This window comes from Montipora foliosa, chromosome 1 (genome assembly GCF_036669935.1).
Source record: "Montipora foliosa isolate CH-2021 chromosome 1, ASM3666993v2, whole genome shotgun sequence".
Classification (NCBI taxonomy): domain Eukaryota; kingdom Metazoa; phylum Cnidaria; class Anthozoa; order Scleractinia; family Acroporidae; genus Montipora; species Montipora foliosa.
The window spans coordinates 23,472,049-23,484,803 of NC_090869.1; the positions used below are offsets into that span (position 1 = coordinate 23,472,049).

The following is a 12,755-nucleotide window of genomic DNA, read 5'->3' on the forward strand; positions in this document are numbered from 1 at the left end:
GTAGTTGGAATAAGGCGCGTCGTCGTTCTGATATACTCGGTTGGTTTGTAGGATCCATGGTAGCAAAATTCTATGTTCAAATTTATATTAAATCTCAAGAAACGAAAACTTCTCTGGAGTACATTAGCTTTGAAAATAACAATTGATGTAGATCCATAAACGAGATAGTTTATAATAGGACAAAAAATTGAAACTATGATATGAAATGGGTGAATTCTGTATTGAATGACTAAAACTTGTTAAATGTGAAAAATAGTGGTAAATTGATCAATAAATATAAATTTTCCCAAACGTAACCCTGGGTAGGGGCCCTTACGGGTGCTAGACTACCGGGCCAGTAGCCACCCGGTGCTCACAAAGGGGCAGGGGCGCACAATTCCCTGCACGTACCTCTCCAGAGGCCAGTGTGTTACCCCGGGGAAAATGGGAGGGTAAAGTGCGTCAAAATCGGGTAAACAAAATATTCGGAGAAAAAAGGAAAGATGACAAGAAAAGGCTCTGACACCTAGGCTCGATGTACGTTGCGAATCGTCAGGGGCGGAGCGCAACCGAGCAAGGGGGTTTCTAGTCCAGCGCTAGACCTCCACCCGACCCCCTCGTGTCGGGCATAAGAGAAAATTGATCAAAAGATAAGGGATGGTAGAAGGGAGAGTGAATTTCTGACCCGGTTTCGCGTGAAGGAAAGACAAACCCGCTAGACAGACTGTCGCGACGTAAGTTACTAAACGGGTCAAAGTTGCAATGAAAATTGAAAAAAGGGACACAACATCGGAAAAAAATCGACATGTAATCAATAAATTTTTTAATATATAAAATTTTGTTCGATACTCACGTAAAAGTGTTCGAAAATCCTTTAAATTTTCCTTCACCACTGAAGAGACGTCTGAGGCTAGAAAAGTTTTTAGATCCCCCGTACGCGTCAGCCCCGGTTGCGACAGAAAAATTTAAATGAATTGATGTGAACTGGAAATGAGAACACAAAATGGAGGGGAGTGGGAACGAGAGGCAGGAAAAAAGGCGAGGAAAGGAAGTCTGGGTATAAAATGGATGAATTTTGCATGGAAGGCGAAGTGTAACACTCGGTATAGAAAAAAGTGATGGGTAATCGAAACGACGCTGGTATAAGGTGCAATAAGGATGAGATCATTCGTTCTTGTGGTTGTTCGAATCCATGAATTAAATGGTTGGAGGATAATCTGGGGATTCTATCGCATTGGAGGTAAGAAGAAAGTACTCAACACAGAGATATATTCGTATTTACAATAATTTAATGCAGAAATTACCCTTATAATAACAATCGGATACGGAAACAATATAAAAATTTACGTGAAATAAAATAATGAAATTATTTCATTTTGAAAGGTTTCAAAGGAAAATCAGCAAGGAAACTATTTACATGTACACAATTTTACGCTATAATGAGAAAATTATAAGCACAGTATTAATTGGAAATGAAAACATTGGTGTTGTGTAGAAAACAAAAGATCTAAGATCGACTTCCTTCATAAAGGACTAGTTTGATTTTGAACGAGACGATAATTTGGAATGCATGATTTTGTTGGTGAGAAGTAAAGTATGCAATTTAGTGGAATTGCAGTAGGCTTTGCTGAGTTTTGGGAGGTGAATATTGTGATATTTATGAAGTATTTTCTGGACGATTTTGTCTGTGCGAACGTGCTTATTGAACTTACTATGATAATAGATAGTGGAGTGAAAGTGGGTTGAAGTTGACGTGTTACGGTGTTTTTTTCGTTCTTTGTGAATTTGTGATGGTAGCCAAGGAAAGGAGTTGTCAGTAAAGACAGACGGTCTCCCGAGGAAAAACGGCTCAGTTTTCAAACTGGTAACACGACCTCTGTACCACCTTCTTCCACGGAAGTTGGAAATCCACAACCTCTCTCATGTAAAGCCCACTGAGCGCTCACTGGGCTCAAGCCCCCTACGGAAGCTCAGTTCGATTTAAAGATCAAAGATTTTTGTCGCAGAGTTCGCCTGCAAGATTTGTTTGCTGATCAGCCACAGGACCCCGACTTCAAACCTGGATTGTATGTGCCTACTGGCTGGAATCCACCGCGACAAAGAGAAACGTTTTAAATTACGCAAGGAACTACGGAATATCATCAAAACATGGTGATGGAACATTTTCTCGAAACGCTAACGTCTTTGGTATCATTTATAGTTAGTTCTCACCATCCACACGTTTTCATGCTGATCTTGTCCAAGCTCACTGAAAGGTTTGCCAAGGCGTAGGCCCTTGATTGGAGACCTAAATTCTCGGTCATCGTCCGTGAAAAGTCCTGGGTTGTGCCTTGTGAAAAAATTACGTAACCGAATGAAAGCGTCACCATAGAAATTGTCTGGAGTATTGCCGGCCAATTCCTTTAGCTCATCCATGCCATGCGCGGATATTTGTTTCATCACACACAGATTTCTGCATTGGAGACAGAGCCATGTGTTTTATTTTTCACCAACCGGCTGACTTACTGACTGATTGAAGTGATTGATTTATTGATTGATTGATTAATTGATTGATGGTTGAATTGATTTATCTGTCAATATATCTATATCCTCATCATCATCTTTATTAGGTTGGTAAAAACCGGTTACGCAACACACCAACCACTTGCAAAATTTCAAGAATAAAATTAAAAGCCTTATAGCAAGCAATAAAAATCATAAAAAAAGAATAAGTACCGTCACTTATTTACACATTCTCATCCAGCTAACAAACTAACAATAAAATAGACGATAGAATTAAATTATCTATACTTGTTATATCTTCTGTTAAACCACTGAACTAAGATAAGATTAGTTGGGAATTTTGCAAGAGTTCTGATTTGAGGCATGTTTGGAAGAACTTGATTCAGAAAAAATATAATTCAATTTATGAGTTAGCTTTCAGTACACTTAGGCTCGCAATGCAACCCGGTTGAAAATGAGACGCCCTTTGATGTTTCCATGGTTTGAACAAAAATGAATACTCTTGTTTTTCGGCCATTTTAACTTGATCAAAAACAATAAACAAACTTGTGTACAAAATTGTAATCCAAAATTGTGTACAAAGCCTTTTGTTGGGATTGCAGTGACTTTACATTGGTAAAACGAAAAGTCGTTTGCATGACCGGAAAACGGATCATTACAGAGTCCTCACAGGTAACATTTACACTTCCGCTGTTGCTGATCATACCGTTCTAAAACTCATCAGCTGTTTCTCGGTGTCTGGAAACCCCGGTCAAACACTACTCGCACTCGTTTTTGATTTATTACATCAAAACCGGTCACAACATCAAGTTGGACCATTTTGAAGTCTTGGCAAACGGAAGATCTGATTTACATTGTAAAATAAAAGAAACCTTACTAATACGCTGACTTAAACCAACGTTAAACGAAAACGTTGGCAGTGAGAAAATCTGGTTTTATTAACCAATTAAACAAGCCAGTTTTCACTGCTTATGACATTTATTTGTTAGAGCATTGTTCTTAATCTAGTTACTTGTCTCTTTCAAAGTTCTACACCCTCATATATAATTTTTCAAATTTGTTCAACCGTCACTTCTGACTTCTTATTTTGTGTCATACGAAACGTCAAGTTAAACTGCGTTGTAACATGTTTAACACCGCAGTTTGTTTATTGTTTTTGATCAAGACAAAAACGAATACCTTGAACTTCTCATTTAAGACCCGGTCCTAAATAGGAAAAAGGATCACTGATCCAAGATCACTTGGATCACGGTGCATCAAAGGAACCGATGAATCCTCTCTGGGAAAGCATTTTTCAGTTCCTTTAATGCACCCTGATCCAACTGATCTTGGATCAGTGATCATTTTTCGGATCATCCCAAAGGAACGCACCCTAAGTTACATTTGTTTATCAAACCAAAGTAACAATTGGAATTCGTTAACAATTCTTTCACTCTCGACTTAATCAGTTTAGTTTAGGACAAATCGATTAGTGAAAGCTATGTTGTCGTCACAGACAACACTGACCTGCAAAGTAATGGAGTCATCCATGTTGACATTGCTCCATCACCACACCGAGGGGTGTTTAGGGATGGCGCAGTGGTGAGAGCACTCGCCTCCCACAATTGTGGCCCGGGTTCGATTCCCTGAATCGGCGTCATATATTGGTTTCTACTCTGCACCGATAGGTTTTTCTCCAGTTACTCCGGTTTTCCGCTCTCCTCAAAAACCAATTGCAACATTTGACTTGATGTGCGTTAATTGTTAATTTCAGTTTACAGTGTCCCCAATTAGTGCTCCAGCGCTAGAACGACTAGACACTTAAATAAAGTTCCTTTCCTTTCCTTTTTTGTATGATTCCTAACCCAACAACTGTTACTGGACTAACCAGTGGGGAAAGCATTTGGTAACATCACGTTCAAGTGTACGGTGCTTGGACCGAACAGCAATAACTCGTATATGCTTTACAGACGAGGGACCCGTTTCGCAAAAGTCCCGATAACTTCCCGTGCCAGGAAAGCCTATTGTGAAAATACTATCTGCTTATTTTAGAGATCTGGTCTTTCAACAAGTTTACGAGACCCGAAAGAACAACATATCGGTAATAGCAAATTGTTATACCTTGACACCGTCCTGGGTTGAAGATACAAAGAGATTTATTTCCCTGTCTTACGACCTAAAAAAGCTCTAAACATTCCAGAAACGAACCCCTTATCGCAAGGAAGCTTTTTTAAATTAAATATTTGCTATAACACTCTTTTATCTTATTTTCCGCTCTCTTTTCTTTAATCATAATGATTTCATTTCATTCTCCTCCATAATTTTCTTCTCTTGGTTTTAAATAGTTGAAGCATTTTCTCCAACACATCTTCAGTGTACCTCCATGTAATCTTGATAGAATTCCCCAAAACGGAATTCACTAAGTAGCTCGAGGTAAATCTCTTCAAAATTGTTCATATGCACTAGTACTTTTGAAGGCTTCTTGTACATATCAGTGTAACGACTTCGATATTCATTCCACAGTGAATATGGTGTCAGACTTTCCAATATATCCACTTTGACGCCTTTTGTTTGGATCATTACTACAGAAAAAGTGCAAAGACGGGTGGTTATGTGGATTGGCATAAGGCATGATTCCACAATCCTGGAAAAAAATCGTTGAGACTTTCCTCAAGTTTCGCGCAACAATGCAAAGCGGAAATTAGCGTTGGGAAGTACTTTTCTCATTATTGGAACTTCTAGCTATGAACACAATATTGTCACTTTATTATAATTACGTGTGTATTTTATCTATATATTTGTAGTTTGCGAGAGGAATCAATTTTAGAAACTGTAAAATTTGTTTATTTGAGGTAAATAAATAAAATTAGTAACCGGTCAGTATAAAATGCAGACTACAGACTGAATCTAAAATGCAGACTGAGGCCTAGGCCGAGGCCTACTTTGTATCGTAGTCTTCATTTTAGAACCAGTCTGCAGTCTGCATTTTACTATGACCGAATTAATTACTGTTTTCTTAAAGAAATAACAATAATATCCAGCGGATTATCAACCATTTTCCCCAGATCAGCAACAAAGAAGATGCTAGCTTAATTCCTTATACAAATCCCGAAGTGTCACATTAAGACTGAACGCCATCAACAGTATTAGCGTCAGGGTCAACCTCGTTCCCAGGGTCTCTTCGTCGATGACGAGAAAGACCCCAATTGAAAACCCTGGGAACGAGGTTGCGGTTAGGCTTGGGGTTTTTCCGGTTAATCAATCTTATCTTCACTGATCAGTTACGTTAACGTAAGGAGAAATGTTAGACGGGAGAAATCAGTTGTATATCTGGAGCCAAATGATGTGGAAGATGACGAGAGACGTGCATATCTTTTTCCAAGATTTCGGGACGTTTTAAGGAGACTGAGGGTCGTGTTTACGTAAAACAGCAAGCGAAGGGCAGCTGTTTGCTTTAAAAAAGGAACTTTATTTAAGTGTCTAGTCGTTCTAGCGCTGGAGCACAAATTGGGGACACCGTAAACTGAAATGAACAATCAACCTAAATCAAGTCAAATTATGGTTTTTTTAAGGAGAGGGGAAAGCCGGAGTACTGGCGTAGAAAAACCTCTCAGTGCAGAGAAAAGAACAATCAAACTCAACCTACATATAATGCCGAGTCTGGAATCGAACCCGGGCCACATTGGTGGGAGGCGAGTGCTCTTACATGGAGGTCAGCTTTTTCTATTTTCGTCGTATTTGGTTTCGGTTTTCATCGATAAGCAGAGAAAGTTAATTGTCGTGTAGGTTATCACTTGTCTCTACAGCTGTCTCTAGGAACCAGTTTTCTTTAAAAATTTCCAAATTTGGCAAGCATTCATGGTCTTCTTTGCGGGACAAAATTAGCATTTTCAGCCATTTTTTGGCGCTTACGTAAGACTCATTAATGGTTGAAACACTTGTCAAACCGGTCTTTAATTTTGGAGTACATTTGTGCTCGTTTTGGGTGTTATTTGAACTCTGCTGACTGCAGTTGAATAATAATCTGTAAAACTTTTGCTAATTTTTCTTATTGAAGGTTATTTTTCAGAATAGTCGCGGGGTTTGACAATGAGAGCTTTTTTTTTATGAAAAGCCTATTTTATAACAATTTGCTTGACATGTATGCCATATTGCTATAAATTATTGTAAGTCCAGATATTAATTATTAATTAGTTTCATGGGTCCATTTGGTCCATAAATTTAGCTCATTGCGGGGGAAGGGGGGGGGGGGGGGCAGAAATGAAGATAATAATTATTGCCGAAGACAGTTAAAAATTCGGACAAAGCAAGCACAAATTAAACGACTAGAACACCTTTAAAGAGGATGGCCAATGGAATGAAGGGCCATAGGAAGAAGAATGAATAAAGCAACAAAACATGGATGCATTTTCAAGTAGCATTTATTAGTATCCTGACACTTGTGACATTTTTTTCAATCACTCTTGTCTACGGTTTTAGGTCATTAATAACTGATAACTGGGTCACTTGGTGCATACAGCACATGTCAGCTCTCGACCAGCAACGTAAGGACTGCAGGGTAAAGAACCACATTGTCCTTGCACAGGATACAACAAAGCACCATCTTTGTTTGCACTGCTTCCAACAACGGACTCTGGGTCCCCATCAACACAGATGAAGTCCTTGGGGCCTTTGTGGTTGTAGTATTCTGTCATCAGGTACCCATGATATTCTTCAGTCCAGCCAGATGGGCAGACATTCCTTGCAGGGATCATCAGCTTTGAGGAGCGCGACTTTCCGAAGCACACAGCGCAGACTGCATCATTGTTGTGAAGGCTTTTCTTAAAGGGATCACCATTGTACTGGTTAACTTCATACTCTGTGCCATAAACATATCCAGAGTTCTGCGTCCCATCTTTGTATTTGTCATACTTTGGATTGTTTGGAAGACAAAGGTAGTTTCCTCCTCCACCAGAATGGGAGAAGTATTCACCTCCAATTATTCCTTATACAAATGTTTAAAATAGAAAATAAACAAAAAACGAATGTCAAAAATCGTTTTAAGCTTATGGGCATATTGCTATCTTATTTGAACGCATTGTTCCTTGGCACATGAAAAAAACTTTAATTATTATAATGTGAAAAGGTGAAGTAATACATTGAGTACTTGTACACCTAAAAAAAAGTGGAAAGTTGTGGCCTACTGTTGGTTCAAAACAAACAGCTCTTAAAGTAGTCGAAGTCGCTAAACTGACAGTGAGGTTCCGAATAATACTTGGCATTTCGCAAAAATTGGCTGTATTGAGAGAGAGTCATGTGGGAGTGAAAGGATAGGAAAGGTGGATTTGACTGAGTATATTTGATTGCAAATCTTCCTTTCTCTTCCTTCAGTTTTCTAAAAAAATATCAGTTTTAATTCCTGTCTTGTCCAGCTTATTTTATGGCCCTCAAATCCACTTGAGATCTTTTTTTTCCTTGTACCTTTGTAAACAAAATCAGCGCCGCTTGGACATGTGGTTCTTCCCCAGCGCACGTATGTCACCCCAGATTTTCCTGGTGGCCCTGTTGATCCGTTATCTCCTTTCAAACCTGATAGAAATGTTGAATTTCAATTAAATGTTAACTTTCTTACCAACAGCAAGTTTTTCTTCAAGCGTCATCCATATATACCCCTTTTATTGGATATTGTGAGAAATAGCATTGAATTAGCCCCCTGACTTAACCGCTATCATGCGAACACTGGTTAAGAGTTCCTTTCCTTTGTTTATTCAAAAAATCAGGCTAGTTTTGAAGGCTCACCTGCAAGCTCTTTGCCAGGCAAGGAGGACGGCGCCTACTAATTCAAAGTATTTTTGCCCCGGTTTATGATTATGCAGGAAATGTAGATCTTAACAAGTGCCATTGAAATCCATAAAGAAAATTGGGGGTAACCACGCATTTTTCCAAGATAATTCATGAACAATGTTTGTAAAAAACTTTAAAATACAAGGCAGTGTATGGCGTTCTTTCTAAAGTTGACGCTTAATTATCTCTAAAAAATGCACGGTTCCCCCAAATTTTGTTTTTTGTACACCAAGAGTACTTGCTAAGATCTACTTTCTCCGGATAGTTTAAACCGTGCAAAAATATCCCTTTATTAGTGAGCATCACCGATAGGAAACCCGAGTATCTCGAGACGGGCAGAACGTACGTGCAATAACAATAGTAGGCACCATCCTTAAAGGGGCATTTTGTATTATGTGTACTCGTTGGGGATTTTGCGAATTCTATTACAATACCTTGTGGTCCTGCTTTTCCTGGTGGTCCAGGGGGGCCTATTCGTCCCACACCGTTGTATCGACCATCCCGCACTGAAGTGAACCAAATGAGAAAAAGCCCAGAAATTGTTATGAGGAAGCCAACTAGTAGCAACTGTCTTCACAGAATTTATATGAGAATTTAACCAAAACTAACATTTCAGTGTGCTTAAACAAACGCTGGGGCCATCTGTTGAAGAATTTTTCGTAACTGTGTCTAATATTTTTGTTAATTTAAGTGGGTTTTGAAAAAGAAAAGAATGAATGAATTTAAAACAACTTTACATTAACCTTTTAAAACCAAACAAAGAGCAGAATGCTTACTTTTTACCGAATTTTCAAGACGACTTATTGTTTCTTCACATCACACCCTGTTCCTCATATTATACTACAGGTTGAGAAATTTCTGAAATGTGTTTGGCTAAGACCAGTATTATTTCCCCCAAATTTGAAATACTTGTAAAAATTACAGCTTCTCAGCCTGTAGACTGTAAACAAAAATAGCATGAATTCTGCGGGGTATTTGAGATAAACACCACTCGTGGAAGTTCAAGATTCCCAAAATATCAGTCACTGCTTGGCGGCTCATGATATTTTTGATGAATTTTGAAATATCGCTAGTGGTATTTATCCCAAATACCCCTAGAAAGCATGCTATTTCCTATACTGCAATACATGCTATAGTACACTTCATTATATCTTAGACGATATGCACACTTTGATTGGCTAATTAAGGCGCCCGTAATTTTATGCTGTATGAGACCCTCCCTTAGGAAGTTGTATATTACATGTTGTATTGTGTTATGTTATTATACTGTTATGTTATATTAATATACAATACTCTTTATGTACAATGTATATAAGCGTTCCACCTCGGACATCAAACTTATCCTTTGAGTCATTTCTTTGTTGAGCCTTTGTGTTTAGGAAATTTCAAAGCCGTAGTTTGACTTAATCATTATAGTTAGCGGAAAACTATATATATTATATTAAAAAGGACTATACTCTGTATGTTATATTTAGTGCTCGTATTCTTTATCATAATTTTGTTTAAAATGGTTTAAATTGTGTGGTATAATGTTATGTTTATTTGATGTTATGTTATGTTAAATTAACGTCTTTACGTGTAAGTATTTTTCTTTTGACTTTTTATGGTTTTACTGTCATGCAGACATAATAATTATACAGACCAAGCAGGTAGGACAGTAGAGAGGAGTCACTTGATCGTGGTGCATTCAATAGGGCGTCCAGTCTGCGGGAAAACCACAAACAACAAATCATGTATAAATGTTATTTCTGACGGTTGAATGATTGGGAATGAATCAGTCAGAAAGTAATATTCTGACGGAACAATAGAGAGGCTCCTTGGGTATTCATTTTTTAAAATGATCTTCAAGCCGAAGTTTATATCGTATATGCAGTTTAGTTGTTCCCTTTTCTCAGGGTCTGGTACTGCTGCATTAGATGAGAAGTACGTTTCCCTGACATATTTTTTGGCCACTTCTTAAGGGTGGTTTTTCGTATCTTGCGTAGCACTCCTTCTCATAAGATTTTAAACCTTCACGTGTTATTTGAATGGTCCTATGCTGTAGTCAGGATTTGTTTGCATTGAAGACTGGCTGACGCATCCTCAATAAACTTTCACATTAAAGCTTCTGCTAGAGTAGTCAGAATTTACATATTTTAATAAAGCATTGTCTGCTTTTTTTTTGGGGGGGGGGGGAGGGGGGATGGGCTTGTTGATTCCCTCATGCAGTTGGCAGCATCCATCGCACTAAATCAACTCAAAAATCAAAGGAGCGTTATCCAAAACTGTATGATTGAAAAATCATGTACAGTAGATTGTGAACTTGAATTTCAGAAAAACATCCAAATCCTTGAAAAATAGTTTGATTATTAAGCCAGAACGTTAAAAAAATCTGTGTCGGAAGTTAAACTAACTAAACTTGAACGTACCGTTTAATAAATCTGGTTTCCATTTCTTGAAATTTCTTCTCCATCAGTGTCTTGCTTTTGTTGTGCCTGTGCAGAAAACATTACAGCATCAACTTGGATCAAATGGTAAGCTACTTCTATTTTCAAACGAATTTTCAAGGCTAAAATTCTATAACCCATAGTGATAAAAATACCGCGCTGCTGCTGAATTTTGTGTGGTAAAGATTTCTGTAATTTGTGTGTTGATAAGAATGGTTCACCACGAAGTACAACAAAGTGTCGCATGTCCTTTCCAGGATACTAACACTCACATTACTGAGGCATCGCTTGAAAATTTACCTTTCCTCCAATGCTCGAAGACGCTCCTGAAGAACTCGATAATTGCTGGCTGATCTTCGTTCTCTTTGCTCTGAGGGCATGAGGTTTTCACTAGCTTCGCCAACATCATCGTAGGATTCGGTGTTGCCAATATCCTCTCGAGGCTGTGGTCTTTCTGGACTTTCATTACTCACCATAGCGTTTGCCAACGTACAGCAACATATCATCAGTAGTGTAATAAAACGAAGATGATTGCCTGTAAGGAGGTGTCTAGGAGTTTCTGCTCGCTGGGTCAAATTTTTCCCACGCATGTTAGCGAAAATCGAAGAATCAAAGAAACAAGGCCTTTTCCTTCCAAAAAGAAATTGTGGCAACATCTGGATATTCAAAGGTATTAACTAATCAAGCTAAATCATTTGCAAGAGAATTTTCGTGTTTTAATGATTATGTGACGTTGCACGACTTCAACAAAACACTGCGGACAAACAACTCTCTTCAGTGGTAAAAATACCTTGGCTTTACTTTGAGAAAGAGGACTTGGCACTTTTGCCAGTCGCGAATCGAATGAAAGCCCTGTTCACGAATCTGCTTAATTTGCTCAATGGACAAAAAATTCTCGACATGGGAAAATAATTGCCTCAACGGAATACTGACGTGTAATAGCGAAACGTGAAAAATTAATTTATTTGATTGATTAACCACAATCACGACAGATATGTCATTCACCGGCCTTGGTCGGTCCGTATTGGGAAAAACTGTACCCGAGGTCTCGAGTACGGCCCAAGGCAGTTTATATTTTTTCCTAAAAAGATATGCTGGCTGGGAATCATTGCTTAAGGCTGGCCTGCGATGCTTATTATCAAAAGAGAAATATCACTGAGGCCATACCGCATTGATCGGTTGATTTTGTTCACAATAATTTGTAAAGCAACACTGTTTACTTTTAAAAACATTTCAATGCAGGCATTTTAAGTCACCTGGCGCCGCCATCACACAAGCTCACCCAAACTAGGATTCCGCCCGGGGTTGGCGGCCAAGATAGAGAAATTTCGCCCGCTCCCAGAGCCAATCAGATTGCAGGATTCGCAGAATTCTGCCCGCTCGCGCATTGAGAAAAAATAATAAAAGACAAATATTTCGAAAGGGGTGATTTGATAAAGACAACAGAGAATTACGGACATAGTTAACTAGCAAATTAAGCAAGAAAACGTACCGTGGCCAACAGTAAGTCGACAAGCACGAAGTTCATAATATATCAGTCTTTTCTTGGTTGTATGGTTCATTGCTTCCCCCTCTATCGTATCCCTCCAAACCAGGATTGCAGTCGCCTATCTGCCGTGGTCTGCTCCTATAGATGTTGTTTCGGTCACTGAATCGCAATCAGACAAGCATGAATACCGGTATTACTTTTTTTTACATTGGTGCCTCTCCATTAACTACGGCTTATCATAAAAACTTTCTCCAAACAAGAAATCAGTGTTTACCATTCTTACACAGAAGTCGGCGAGTCGAGTGTTCATGTTGTAGTTTGGCAGCCAGTCAAACGAGTTTGTCACGGATTTGTTTGACGCGTTCAAGGCGGGAATTATTATTTAATATTGAAATGAATATTAAAATATTAACTTTGGTCCATGATTTGTTTCCGCATTTCTATGGCCAGGAGGTTTTCAGTCATTTTGAATTTATCCTCAAGTTTTACCCTTACTTGATGAATAATCTATACATTGTTCGAGGTTGTACTATTTTTCAGTGCGGCACGAATGCCCT

The 12,755-nt window shown here is 38.6% G+C and overlaps 1 protein-coding gene across 1 annotated transcript; it reads right to left on the reverse strand.

The window, feature by feature from the left end:
- Positions 1–6,869: 6,869 nt before the first annotated feature.
- On the reverse strand, positions 6,870–12,366 carry LOC137993990 (uncharacterized). The gene is made up of 7 exons (XM_068839791.1): positions 12,202–12,366; positions 11,010–11,365; positions 10,692–10,757; positions 9,926–9,987; positions 8,718–8,789; positions 7,921–8,028; positions 6,870–7,444 (listed from the first exon to the last, which is right to left on the reverse strand). The coding sequence occupies exons 1-7, from the start codon at positions 12,235–12,237 to the stop codon at positions 6,963–6,965; spliced, it is 1,182 nt and encodes a 393-aa protein (XP_068695892.1). The 5' UTR covers positions 12,238–12,366; the 3' UTR covers positions 6,870–6,962.
- Positions 12,367–12,755: the final 389 nt, after the last annotated feature.

Excerpts from the sequence above, each read along its gene's own strand:
- LOC137993990 (XM_068839791.1), bottom strand. The coding sequence starts at position 12,237 with ATGAACTTCGTGCTTGTCGACTTACTGTTGGCCACG. Across the intron at positions 10,758-11,009 it reads CTTCGAGCATTGGAGGAAAG|GCACAACAAAAGCAAGACAC; the intron begins GTAAATTTTCAA and ends TTTTCTGCACAG. Across the intron at positions 9,988-10,691 it reads GAAACCAGATTTATTAAACG|ACTGGACGCCCTATTGAATG; the intron begins GTACGTTCAAGT and ends GTTTTCCCGCAG.